The sequence below is a fragment of the Megalobrama amblycephala genome, linkage group LG10 (assembly GCF_018812025.1).
Source record: "Megalobrama amblycephala isolate DHTTF-2021 linkage group LG10, ASM1881202v1, whole genome shotgun sequence".
NCBI lineage: Eukaryota > Metazoa > Chordata > Actinopteri > Cypriniformes > Xenocyprididae > Megalobrama > Megalobrama amblycephala.
The window spans coordinates 28509044-28522148 of NC_063053.1; the positions used below are offsets into that span (position 1 = coordinate 28509044).

Sequence of the window (13105 nt, forward strand, 5' to 3'; positions counted from 1 at the left end):
GTGTCAAATTTTAAATCAAGTAGCCTATGTGAACAGTACCTTCTGTGCAACCAGAAACTTTCTTACATCTTTTCTGGCATTGTGATCATACAAGAAAACTTTGGCAAGACATTTGCCAGTTCATTGTAGACTATATATATATATATATATATAAGACTTTGAGCTTTATGTCAAGGATGTCTTGTTTGGATTTTTTATTTTTGAGAAGCAGCATGAAAATGTCTTTTTCTTTCCAACTTAATTATTTTGTTTGCAAAATACTTTATCCACAAATGTAAAACTATGAAAGTGACCCCTCATTTTTCTCACTTTCGAGAAAATGTTAAGATCTATATTAAATCCTCCTGTAAAAAAAAAAAAACAGAACAAAAATGTTTCTCACTTTTTGGTGTCTTTGTATAATCTTTATTTAATATTGTTATTTTGTGGGAGGATTGTTATGTTTATGTGATCTTTTAAATCGATATTTCCTCATTTATTTATTTAATTTATTTTATTTATAATAATTTCAGATTGTTGAGATGCATGACAAGGTGTGCAGCCCATATTTTAACCCTCTATGGGACTAATTATGAAATCACAGCTAGAAAAAATAAATAAATTTATATTTTACATAGGCTATATTTAAGACTAAAACCATTTTCCAAAATGAGTTTTCTGCATCTGACCTTTGACCCTTTTTTTTAGGGTGCTGTGACTGCTGTCATTTATAACCAACTTTGTCCTTTTAGGGTAAATTACTTTTGGCAAGTTGTCTGAAATGTTACACACATTCAAATGCATTTTCACTATCTGAAAAGTATTGAAAAGTTCTTTGTGTTTAAAAAAAAAAAAAAAAAAAAAAAAAAAAACATTAACGTTCCATTTCATCTTGTGCTACTATTTACAGAACTGCTATCAACAATTTCCTCAGAGTTGTTTTGCTATTGCTGGGAATTTTAAAATGTACATAGATAATGCTGAAATCAATATAGCAAAAGAAATCATAACTGTTTTAAATACTTTTGATCTGACTCAGCATGTACATGGACCCACACACAATCGTGGACACACTCTAGATTTACTTATCAGTAAGGATCTAAACATTTAATCTATTGTTATTGAGGACATAGCACTGTCTGATCATTTCTGAATTTTCTTTGATATATTGATCTGTCCTATGTAAGACTCAAAGACCCGATATGATGAATGAAGACCCAGAGTCAGAGTTTAAAAAAATAAATTGATGAAAATTTATTCTATTCTACTTTTATTCTATTTTTAACAATTCTACTGAAGAATAGTTTGCAGTTTCATCAGCAGAAATCAGCTTCAGTACTCAGCAAGGAGTTCGTAGGCCGCTCTGCGTACATTTACATTTCCATAATAATTATACTCTAACTATCATTACTTCAGGTTAATTAATTCTGATTGGTTTAGAAATAAACCAGTTTGTCGAGAAAAACAAGTCATTCATCAAGGTGCCCATTGTTCATCTTTCACCAATACTGACCTGTAACACAGAATACTAGCACACATACACAGCTAAATAGAATGCGTAGCTTCCCCGAGGTTGAAGTTGGTTGAAAAGGACACTTCCCCAAAATGTACTGATAAGATTTACTTTTCTCTCCGTGAGAGGTACAGACAATATTCATCATTATTCTCTAGTGTTTGAAGATGAAAAAGAAAATAAATACTTTAACATATGTTAAAGAATTCAATCATTTAATATTTAGAAGGATAATTATTGATTAATAACTTGATTATACATTATTTAAAAGATATATACCTATAGGCACCACATTATGATCCTAATGTGTTGGCTTCTGTGTTAGCTGACCCATACCAAAGCGCCATCTGCTGTTTTGGAAGAGAAAGTTGCTCAACTGCATTTATGAGAAAATCAAGCCTAGAGATCTCATAAAAAGGCAAGTGTCGGTAACAGACAGGTGTGCTTATGTATGCACTAGATTTGGTATTTGTTCAAAGGTTACATGCCATTTGTAGGATGGTTTGTATTTATTTGTGAAATATGATGTAGGCTCATTTATATATATTTGTAAAACAATACATATATTTGTTTTCGCTCAAACTGATCTTTGTATTTGCACATAACTTTCTGTTTGTTTGCGAGTCGAGTTTTCCTTTGCAAAGCAGATCGTGTTTGTTTGCAAAATGCTGGATTTGTTTGTTTCATTATGGCACAATATTAACTCCAAAGGGGTCGAGGCATGGACTCTACAAGAGCCCTAACAGTGTTCTGTGGAATCTGGCACCAAGATGCTAGCACCAGATCCTTCAAGTCCTGAAGGGGATCGAATTGGTTGGTCCAGCATATCCCACAGATGCTTAACTGGATAGAGATTAGGGGCCTCATTTATAAAAATCGACCTAGCTTCAGTGTGTTTCAAACAAGTGTCTCACAGCAGCCGCTGAGTGAACGCACAGAGTAATGTTATAACATTTTCAACACACTCAAATGTATCTGATAAACCGAGCTGCGTTACCTCATACCGCCTCATACTCATGACCGGAAAAGCGGAAGCGGTGCCGGCGACTGTGTCATAATAAAAGTTCCGCTGCTCGTGAGGCGTGTTGCGCAATCGCTCCAGCGGCCTCGTTCAGCTCCCACAACACTCAACCTGCTCTGCTTCATACTACAGTAACGTTAATAATCGCACCCATGAACATGATTTGTTCCCGAGTCCTATCCCAATTCTTTTCCACCGACCGTTGAGGTAAAGACCACATGTCCCAAGATTCCGCTCTCAAACTTGGTGTCATCAAGCTACGCCTTTGTTTTGAATAGACCTCTAGGAGACAGAAAATATTACATACAGTAGTGCACCTTTAAATTGCATTGTAAAAGACAAACCAACATTCAGAGCCTGTGGCTTCTGAGGAAGTGAAGAATGATCTAGAGACGTTAAAGGTGTAATCTTAATTCTTGGCTTGGTCAAGAAATCAATGAAGCAGGATCATTTTGAAAGAAACTACAGTTTGATTTGTATACCCATGTGCTGATAAAGCCATCTGTATTTGTACTACTAATACATTTTAAACATTTAAAGTGAATAAATTAACATTAACATATTATGAATGAGCATGAATGAACAATAGTAAATGTATAGCACATTTATATATAATAACATTAACCTAGATTATTAAATGCTGAAAAAAAGTTGTTCATTGTTAGTCCATGATACTAAATGCATTAACTACCGTTAATGAACTGAATCTTGTTTTTTCAAGTAAAACCATTTTGGATATTTGCACTTTATAAGAGACACTTTACAATATTATTATAATTTCTCACTGTAACAGGACACTTCATAAAGGAGAAGAGATAGACAAAACACTGTTGTAGGTTCTTATGTCCATGGTAGCTGACAAATAATTAAATAAAATGTCTGTGGAGCGCTGGAGATCTAAGCTACAGATCTTGTCCCAATTTAGGATCACACCAGATGAACAATGTCATCATTCTGTGAATGTAAAACACTTTTTTTCTTTCTCCTGTCCTTGTTCAGTGTTATTCTGTGTGATTGTGTTCATAAATCAACATCTTATCCCCTTTTAACCACTCTATAAATATTAAACAGAAGCAGGAAAATGATAAGGTCATATCTTAACCTTCACTGGTCTACACTTGACTGAATGAACACTTGACTAGCTGAATATATTCTTCCTGTGACCCCACATTTGTCTGGGTTTTAAAAACTACTACAGTTCTGATGCAATAGTTCTCAAAATATATGTGATTGTATATAATGTATTATTTTATTTGAATGATTTGTGATGTTGCAATATTGCAGTGTCTGATATATTTGATAAAAAGTATAATCTGTTAAAAAACATGGCCAGATTTGAAGTCACCATGTAGCTACTTTAGTAACTTTGTGTACAGTCTTTAATCTTGTCATAAGATGAAACATTGTTAAACATGAATAAACATTATTGTTTTTATCTTTGTAGATAATCTGTTTTGAAACAATATGTAAGTATAAGACATTTCTCCTTTATAGAGATTATAATAAGGGACAAAGAGCTGAAATCAAAGGAATAGCAAAACCAAACAAGTTAGCATAGTGCATGAAAAAATCATATATTAAAAACATTCATTTCCTTTTATTTGCATAGTCTGTGTAGACTGTAATGTACATCAACTTAGAGTAAACTAACGAACTTCTCTGTAAAAATAAAAAATAAGCAATAGAAATCATTTAACAGAGATTTACACCTTAGACCTCTTGTTTATGCGGTTTCATGACTTTCTGACCACCTGCTTGACCCTACTTGCGGTAACAATGGTGAGAAAACAGCTTTTACTCCATTCATTTGATTCCAACATTCTGTTTCTCAAACACCTGATCAGATTCCTCGTCTACGTTCTTATTTTTGAATACTTAGGGTGGGGAGTGCTAATTTTAGTATTACAATCACATATAATGATTTTGTGTTTTAAAAGTAAAATATAGACTTATAAAATGGTACACAGCAAATATCATAGATGGAAAAAAGAATAATTACACATCCCCACCCCAAAATCAGTGGTCCATGCTCCCAACTTACTGTTCTTCTTCTTTTTTTTTTCCTGTTTAGCTTCTTTTCATTCTTTATCTTACTTACATTCTTTACCTTCATTTCCTTTGTAATGCTCTTATATTCATTTTACACCAATACCTCTAAAATTCCACTTTAGAGTTTGATTGGTAAACCCTATGTTTTACAAACTTGCAAACATCATTCTCATGGTGCTCTCCTGCTGTTTTCTACAGTGCTACCAGTAGGTAGGAGTTCCACAAACTAGAAGGTAGCATGGCTTCTGTCTATAACTGAGGACACATAAATAAAATAAAAATATTTATCATTTCCAAATACCAGTGACATGCATTCCCATGAATGAGAATCAGTTACACTAAACCAGTGTACAAAAAGTGCAATATGCCTATCTGTACATAAAGACTTTTTTAGTATTTTATATTCAAAATTGCTTAAGCAGTTTGATCCTAAGATCTAAAGCCTGGTTTATCTGCGAAAAAGCAAAATCTCAAAGGTTAAATCATTTGTGCACATGTTCATTAATTTGTTGTTCTCTCAGAGTTTTCTGTCTGTACTCCCTGTCCGGCAGTTTGTACAGTTTCTTTTTGCACATCCTCAGTCTTGGCAACAGACTCTGCCTCTGCAGAGTTCTGAACAACGCTCTCAACCTTAGTGTTGGGTTTCTTAGAAATAGGTGGAGGAACTTTGTTAGCAGTCTTGTGTGAGTCATTAGACTTGGCCGAATCGGAAACAGATGCTAACTCTGCCACCAGAGTCTTCCTCAGGTCAGCCTGAACCTCTAAGGATGACGGTGTCTCTATTACGACCTTCTTTGGGCTCTTGGAGAAGATGAAGCTGGCCATAGATGCAGGGGAGTTGGGAACAGCACCCACGACTGGGAGAGGAGAGCGCAGACCAAATGGCTTTGCTTGGTTGTCTGTTGTAGACATTGCAGCAGCCTTCAGACGAATAGCGTCCTGGAGACGCATGGAGGGGTTGGCTGGCAAAGACACTACGGGAGGCGTGGAAGAGACGGTGGGTGTTTGTGTTTGGGGTTTAGGCTGCTCACCCTCCAGCTTTGAGGGTATTTCAACAGTGATTGATTGCTTCTCTGAATTTTGCAGGGGCTTGTTGAGTTCTTGGGCCTGAAGTTGAGTCTTTGGCTCATTGATTGATTGGTCCTTTGGTCCCATTGTGTTCGGCAGGGTAGCAGGGACAGGTGCTGCAACTTGGATTTGTTCCTTGAGTGTTTGGGGTTTGAGTTCTGCTTCAGAGCAGGACTGTTTAGTTGTTGGTTCAGTAGGAGCTGAAGTGTTACTTGGTTCAGAGGTTGAACTTGAAGCTGATGAGCATGCTGGCTCAAGTGTTGTGTTTTGGGTTTTTTGAACAATGTTATTTGCTATAGTCTTTGGTTCAGTTGACCCTTTCTGAGTATTTGATACAGCTGTTGTGTTTGTGCGCACGTCGACAGATGGAGATTCGGTTTTTGGCTCTGTACCAGACAGAGCTTCCACATCAGGGGGCAGTGATGTCATAATCAAAGATCGTCTAACTGGTTTTGGAGGCACCTCTTGACTGACACCTGATTTTGGTTTGGGTTGTGATGATTTAGCGAGATCTATAGCCTGACCCTGATTGGACTTTACCGACCTGAGACGAACCATCTGTAAGAGAGACTGGGTGACCACTGGACCGGAGGTCTCCTCTTTGGCTGGAGAGGGACTGCTTGTCCGTTTCTCTGTTTCTGTTGTATCTAGTCTGTCCTCCATTTTTACATCAGTAGGCAGTGGAGGAGGAAGAGGAACAGTGACTTGTTGAGATCTTACATCAGTAGGCAGTGGAGGAGGAAGAGGAACAGTGACTTGTTGAGATCTTACATCAATGGGTACTGGAGGAGGAAGAGGAACAGTGACTTGTTGAGATCTTACATCAATGGGTACTGGAGGAGGAAGAGGAACAGTGACTTGTTGAGATCTTACATCAATGGGTACTGGAGGAGGAAGTGGAACAGTCACTTGTTGAAATCTTTCATCAGTGGGTACTGGAGGAGGAAGAGGAACAGTCACTTGTTGAGATCTTACATCAGTGGGTACTGGTGGAGGAAGAGGAGCAATCACTTGTTGCGATCTTACATCAGTGGGTAGTGGAGGTGGAGGAACATTGATTTGTTGAGAAGTTACAGATAATGTTACCAACACATTGTGTGTCGAAGATTGGGATTCTTGCAGAGGGGATGAGATTTTCTGTGGTTCAGAAGGTGGTGTGGGTGGAGGTGGAACTTGTGGTGGGGGTGGTGGAACATCTGGTGGTAACTGAGGCATTGTAAGTAAAGACCGTGGCGAAAATGGTGGGGGTGGCGGAGGGAAGTCTGTATCATTTGGCACAGTGACAGGAGTTGCAGAAACGGTGCCAACTGGAGGCGCTGGAGGAGGAAACAGAGGAGGTGGAGGGATCCAAGAAGTCAAGTCCTTTATAGCTTTGGCGGCTAGTGTAGGAGATGAAGGAACAAAGTCTGGAGGGGGTGGAGGAGGTTTGTCTTGGCTGATATTTGGCATTGGTGGGTAATGCTCTGGGGGAGGTGATGGAGATGGGGTGACACTTGCGGCTGGTGCTAAGGATTCAACTTTGCCTTTTAGCTCCACTGCCTGCAACATTGATGCGGTGTCACCATTTGATGAGGTCAAGTCTGGTTCATCTGCAGTTTTAAGACCTCTCTTTTTAGCCCAGCGTGCATAGTTAACAGGGCCAGGCCCACACAGCAGTTCAAAAGTACGCTGGTTGTGAGCCCAGGTCTCTGGTGGAGGAGCTGGGGGAGCCAGTACTTTGGGATGGTTAGGAATGTCAATCAGAGACCGGAGAGCCATTACAGCTGGGGAAGAATTGTTACTATTAATTAAACTTGCAGACAGAAGGCTGTTCTTCAGTTCAGCAAGCTTACTGGTGCCATTTGTGTATGAATGGGGTGTGGTGACGGAAGACTTTTTAAGGTTATTTCTGTATATATTTAGCTCAGCTGGCGTAGTTTTCTGTCCATTGGAAGGAGATATGCTTCTCTTAGGGTTTAACTCAGGAGTGGTGACCTTCATTTCATATACAGAAATGACAGTGGGGTATGGTGATACATCTGGAGTGGAAGAATTTTCAGATCTTTTCCAGGTCTGTTTCCCGTGTAAGGAGTATGACCTGCTGGGAGGAGCTGGAGGCATCTTGCTCCGTTTAACCACTGATAGGTTACGTGTGAAAGCACCACCAGATCCCGTTTTTCTGCTGTCGTCCTCTTCTGTAGAATCCCCATTCACATGAGTATTTCTAGACGCAATATGGGAACCATGGTTGTTCAGCTTGACCAGTCTAGCCGTGTTCTCAACCTGACTCCCTCTACTGGCCACACGGGGAGTGCTACTGCTGGAGATGGTGGAGGAATCGGATACTAGTGTCTCTGACGATCCCGAGTTGCTCCACCTAGAATAGTCTGAGCGGGTTGTGGAACATTTTGAAGAGGCTCTGGAGGATGGACGGGTGGATGCTGGGCTGGCTGACACCAGGCTGCTCTTGCTGATGGTTCGGACACTGCTGCGACTTCGGCTGCGACTGAGTTCCACAACATCCACAGATGGTGGAAGTACAGCATTTGGAATAATTTTAGACATGTATGTGGCCTGCGGTGAGATGGACATGACCGCACCGGCTGGGTTCTCTGTCCAAGGAACAAGAAGAGTGCCTTCTCCGGACTTTTCTGGATCTACAGAATGATTCACAGATCTTTGGAGGATGTCATCTTTGGGTTTTGCCAGTGTGTTGTCTTTCTTAACTGTGTGCAGGTTCTCTTTGCCCTGTAGATGGTCTTGTAAGCTTTCTCGTTCAAAGCTGGTAGACGCACCATCCACAGTGGAAATTATGGCGGGGATGATCACGTCTCCATTGGACATCTGGCCATCAAAAGGACTGGTGGTGATCCATGCTGCCCTGTCCAACCCTTCAGATACAAAATATTAAAAAATAAAATTAATAAACATTACATGTTTTCTGCTAAATAACTTAAAAGACAAGCTGTACATTACAGAAGATCACAGTAAAACATACCCAGTTCTCTCTGGATGTGTCGAGGAATTCCTACAACAGTTCTCATGTGTTTCCTACGAGTCTTGGTCTTCTCTGCAGACTTATCTGGCTTCAAAGGTCTAAACGTTGAGGCTAGAGAAAGGAAATAGAAAACAATGTTGCTGTGACCTTGTATTTGATATTAAATCATAAAGCACTTTATGAGGATACCAGGCCATGGTCTTTTTATGGCAAAAATGGATATGACTAATAATGTGTTTATGTCTGAAAGTGTCACCTTGGCGTTTGAGCCCTGAGCGTGTTGATCGTGAGGAAATGGAGGAGCGCATCGAAACAGAATCAGCAGCTGTGCTCTCAGACTCAAAGCCTCTCAGTTCACTAAAGGCCATGCTGTCTTCAGTCTGAGCTGTTACTGTTGACTAAAGTAAAGAAGCATGGTTAACCCTCTAAATTTACATTCGTCCATCAGCAATTTAAAAGTAGCCAATAATATATTATACTTATAGAACAGTGTCACTCTAGTGGGAACAGAATTCAATACAATCGTAATAGGAAATGAGGGTTGACTGATGCTTGGAGGAACACTTACTATCATACTTTGGTCATCAGGGTAGTCAATCCCATTCCTATCATCTGGAACAGAAGACATTATCACTTAACCCAATAAAATGAACTGCTGTATGCTGCATGTATTTGGTTCAGAGTAAAAGGAAGTCTGTTAAGACTCTGATTTGGAGTTTGTTTTGTCATACCCTCCTGCTGCTGCAGTTTTAGGCCCTGCTGGGCCTCTGTATGAAGGTCTAACACATATTTAGGCCGATCAACCTCCACAAACACATTTTCTTGGAACTTCTGAAGAGAAACAGCAACCACAGCGTCCTCTTTAGGGCCTTCAGAGAGAGAAACAAAGTAAAACATTTAATATCTATGCAGGTGACAGACAAATACACTGTTAAAAAGACAGAATAGGATGTTTCAAACCTACAGGGCTTTGATGTTTTAAAAGTAGATACACACATAAACAACTGCATGCTAGCAAATAATATAGTGACTTCAGAAACAACTAAAGTTAATGGAAAGTCAGTTATCTCATTAACTTAACCAGGGTTTTTCCTGTGTTTTAGTGCCACATCCTAATGTGACACTTTATCACTACAGATTGACTGTCCTGTAACCTGACACACTGTGCAAAGACCATGCTCGAATTAACCATGTGGCCTGATTTCACCCTGCTAATTCACTCATTATTTCTGGTGACTTGGGTCTTCGGAAGCATTTTTTCCAGTTTTCATTTCTATTCATAGCATCGCAATCAGGAAGTTGTTTGTAATTTACTGTACTGCGATGACCAATTATTCACCATGTAAAACGTTGGTAAAAAACCTCTGAAGAACAAACTTTTAAAAAACTAAAAAACAGAAAACTATTCAGAACACATCATTCACCCTTTACATGTAAACACGACTTTACATGTTTACATTAATGAAATTGCATACTTAAATTTAGACATAAGCATAATACAGACAGCTAAAAGACTTTCCAGCCATATATGACAAAAATGTGACATCTGACAAAATCTGTAGAAAAAAAAAGAAAAGAAAAAAAGAAGAAAACACTACCTTTTGATTTAAAGAAGGACAGAAGAGAACAATCATTTTGATTCAGCAAAAGCACCATGTCTGAATTACCACTGGAGTTTAACGTGATTACATCCTTAGTCTCTGCTAAAGAGTGCGCCAACACACACTAATTTTAGAGTGAAGAGCTTCACTAACTGACACACAGTATTTGGAGAGCTTTAGTAATCCTAATCCAGGTAAATATCCCATAACTCAAGTATAAGATAAAATATGCTAGAAAAATGTCTGAATTTCAAGAGTAAACCAAGGTAGTACAAAAGGTAGACCAAGAGTATAAATGCAGAAAAAAAGGAGATATAAAAGGTATGGGTATGGTTATGGATTATGTACTGTTTCTTAAGGCTTTAGGTTGTGGCCTGTAAATAAAATCTGACTTCTGATCATTCACAAATCTTAAAACTTGTTTGATCCATACCAATACTAATTACCTATGATATTTGGCTTAAGATTTCAGGTTATAATTAAAAAAGCAAAAATAATGATACACTTTGAGTGGATATGAGCAATATGACAAGCTTGGAAAAAAGTGCCTCATTCATATGTACTACATTTATGATGCTTTTATGATGCTTTTTTGTCCTTGCTGTGCCTAAAATTTCCTTGTGTGTTTCATGGAAGAAGAAAAAATACAAGGGGTGAGTAAATGACAAAACTTCCATTTCTGGTAGATCAACAGTCTTAAAAGAACATTCACATGTTCCTGCTGTTCAACCTGTTCATTTTCTCAACACTAGATGGAGTAGGAGAACAGAGAAACTGAGTTCACGTGTATGCTTAAGGAGAACAAAACCTGTTGCTCAACCTAGAGAACAGACAAAAGTCTATCAAAGTAGTAAAACAACAAATATCAATTCTTTAAAATCCTTGTAGATGGTTCAGTAACAGATCTACATTTGATACATAGTCTGACCCTTAACACATTAACTTTTAATATTGCACTTCAATTAATTAATTTATAGTTGGTCAGCAAGGAGTGCAGTGGGAATGCTAAACCCAACCTCAATCCATGTCAAACCAGGTCAGACATGTCCTATAGCCCAAAGAGCCCCACCCACTCATATATCACATGTGAATGGCCTTCCTCATCCAACTTCATTAATCATCGTATAGAGAAAGATCTGATCATATTTTAAATGAAGTAGCATCAAAACAAAAAGTTTTGTTCTTTAAATTTGTGAAACATTCACTGCTTTTTCAACTGGGAATAAATTCCTTGAACCAAAAATTTAAGAATGAACAACAAAAGTGAAAAAATTATGAAACTTTGTGGTCGTTGATATTTAGTGGAGTACTTTCTGTTTGTCTCACTACTGATATATCTGCATCTTTAGACAGCCAAACCATGGATAAAATGTTCCTGCAATGGTTTTGGAACATTTAAAATGGTAGAACAACCACAGAGCTCATCGTTTCAGCCCTGAGGAAGATACCATGCTGTATAATAAAACCAAGAGAGACTGCATTCTTAGACATGATGCAAATAATGTCCTCTTATGCCTTATTGCTTTTATAAAATGACCACAACGGCAATATGATTAAAGACATCAATGTTCAATTTTATGACAGGAATCATATCATAAATCCCCCTATAGTTCAGAAAGACAATTTTAAATCTGACGCATTTAAACTGACTAGACTGTAGAAAAACAAAACATGTTACATGACCACCCACATCTGAATGTCATGTGTGCAGTCTCATGTGACCATTTATCAACATTTTACATCTTTGAACGTGGCTTATCCATTCAGAATTTAAAGTTATTTGTTTTTATAAAACTACATTAGTGACATGAATCCAATATGAAAGCTCTAATCTAATGGTAAATACTCTTTCTGGGTGTTTGTGTGTGTGTGTCTGTGTACAGAGTATAGTGTTGATGTCTAAAGGTTATATAATCTTTACCATGACCTAAATCGTTGTTGAATGCATTCTCAGAAGTTCAGAGATTTTCTGAAAAACTTGATAGCCTTCCGAGAAAGCAAAATAAAAGCAGCACAGAATACGAAAGACTCATACATGCCTGGACCTGTTGAGGGCAGATGTCAGAACAGCTGCAAGGAGTCTTGAATTGGATAAAACTCGCACAGAGACTCCTTGATCAACTTTAACTTTGGCTTAAATTGAACTAAACCTCATGATTCATGGTAGTTGAGGCTTTCTATTAAAAGCAAAACCCGTCAATGACTCAAAAACAAAGCGACAGAAAAGCATTTTTATCTTGGCTCTGTGAATGAAACCTTGAGTTTGTCACTACAAGAGACTTTATTCAGGCATCTGATGCTGCTGTCCTTCAGAATAGTTTTAATAAAGGTTATTAAATGTTTAATCAGTAAAGTCAAGCCAAAGGTGAAAAGACAAGAAGCGAGGAAGAAAGAGGAACACAATGTGCTAGAATGAATGATAGAGATTATGTAAACACGCAGTTTAGTTCTCATCACTGGCAGCTGGATCCCACAGGCAATTTGTGTGTTGGCAGGAGCTCAGGACCGCCCTGCCCTGCCTTGACAATGGCTGCTGTGTTTTGGGCAGCAGGGGGCAGCACTTTGGGACTGTTTTCATGTCATACATAAAGACTACTCCGTTTTCAAAACATCATAACCTCACTAGTTGTATTTAAGCCCGTTTCTCACATTAATGTAGTAGCAACAGCAAGTGCACAATGAGCTTTCATGTATATAATCATTTATAAGTGATATGTGATTGTTAACAAGGGCTGGAAGTGAAAAACACCTTATATATTTAGATGTGCATAATTCATGACCAGCCCCACTTCCTCTTTTACCACACCTTCCATAATCTGGCAGTAAGTTTTGAAGTTCATTTTAAATGGTAACTTTAGTTTAGGGTCCAATTCTCAAAGGGTTAGTTCACCCAAAAA

The 13105-nt window shown here is 38.3% G+C and overlaps 1 protein-coding gene across 1 annotated transcript in view; it reads right to left on the reverse strand.

The window, feature by feature from the left end:
* Positions 1-4090: 4090 nt before the first annotated feature.
* si:dkey-157l19.2 (uncharacterized protein KIAA1522) overlaps positions 4091-13105 on the reverse strand; it is a 32889-nt gene continuing 23874 nt past the window's right edge. Inside the window, exons 3-7 of the mRNA XM_048205635.1 lie at positions 9339-9476; positions 9176-9219; positions 8864-9005; positions 8608-8718; positions 4091-8500 (exon numbers count right to left, since the gene is read on the reverse strand). Of these exons, the coding sequence (XP_048061592.1) occupies positions 5064-8500; positions 8608-8718; positions 8864-9005; positions 9176-9219; positions 9339-9476 (3872 nt within the window). The 3' untranslated portion in view covers positions 4091-5063. The remainder of the gene's footprint in view (positions 8501-8607; positions 8719-8863; positions 9006-9175; positions 9220-9338; positions 9477-13105) is intronic.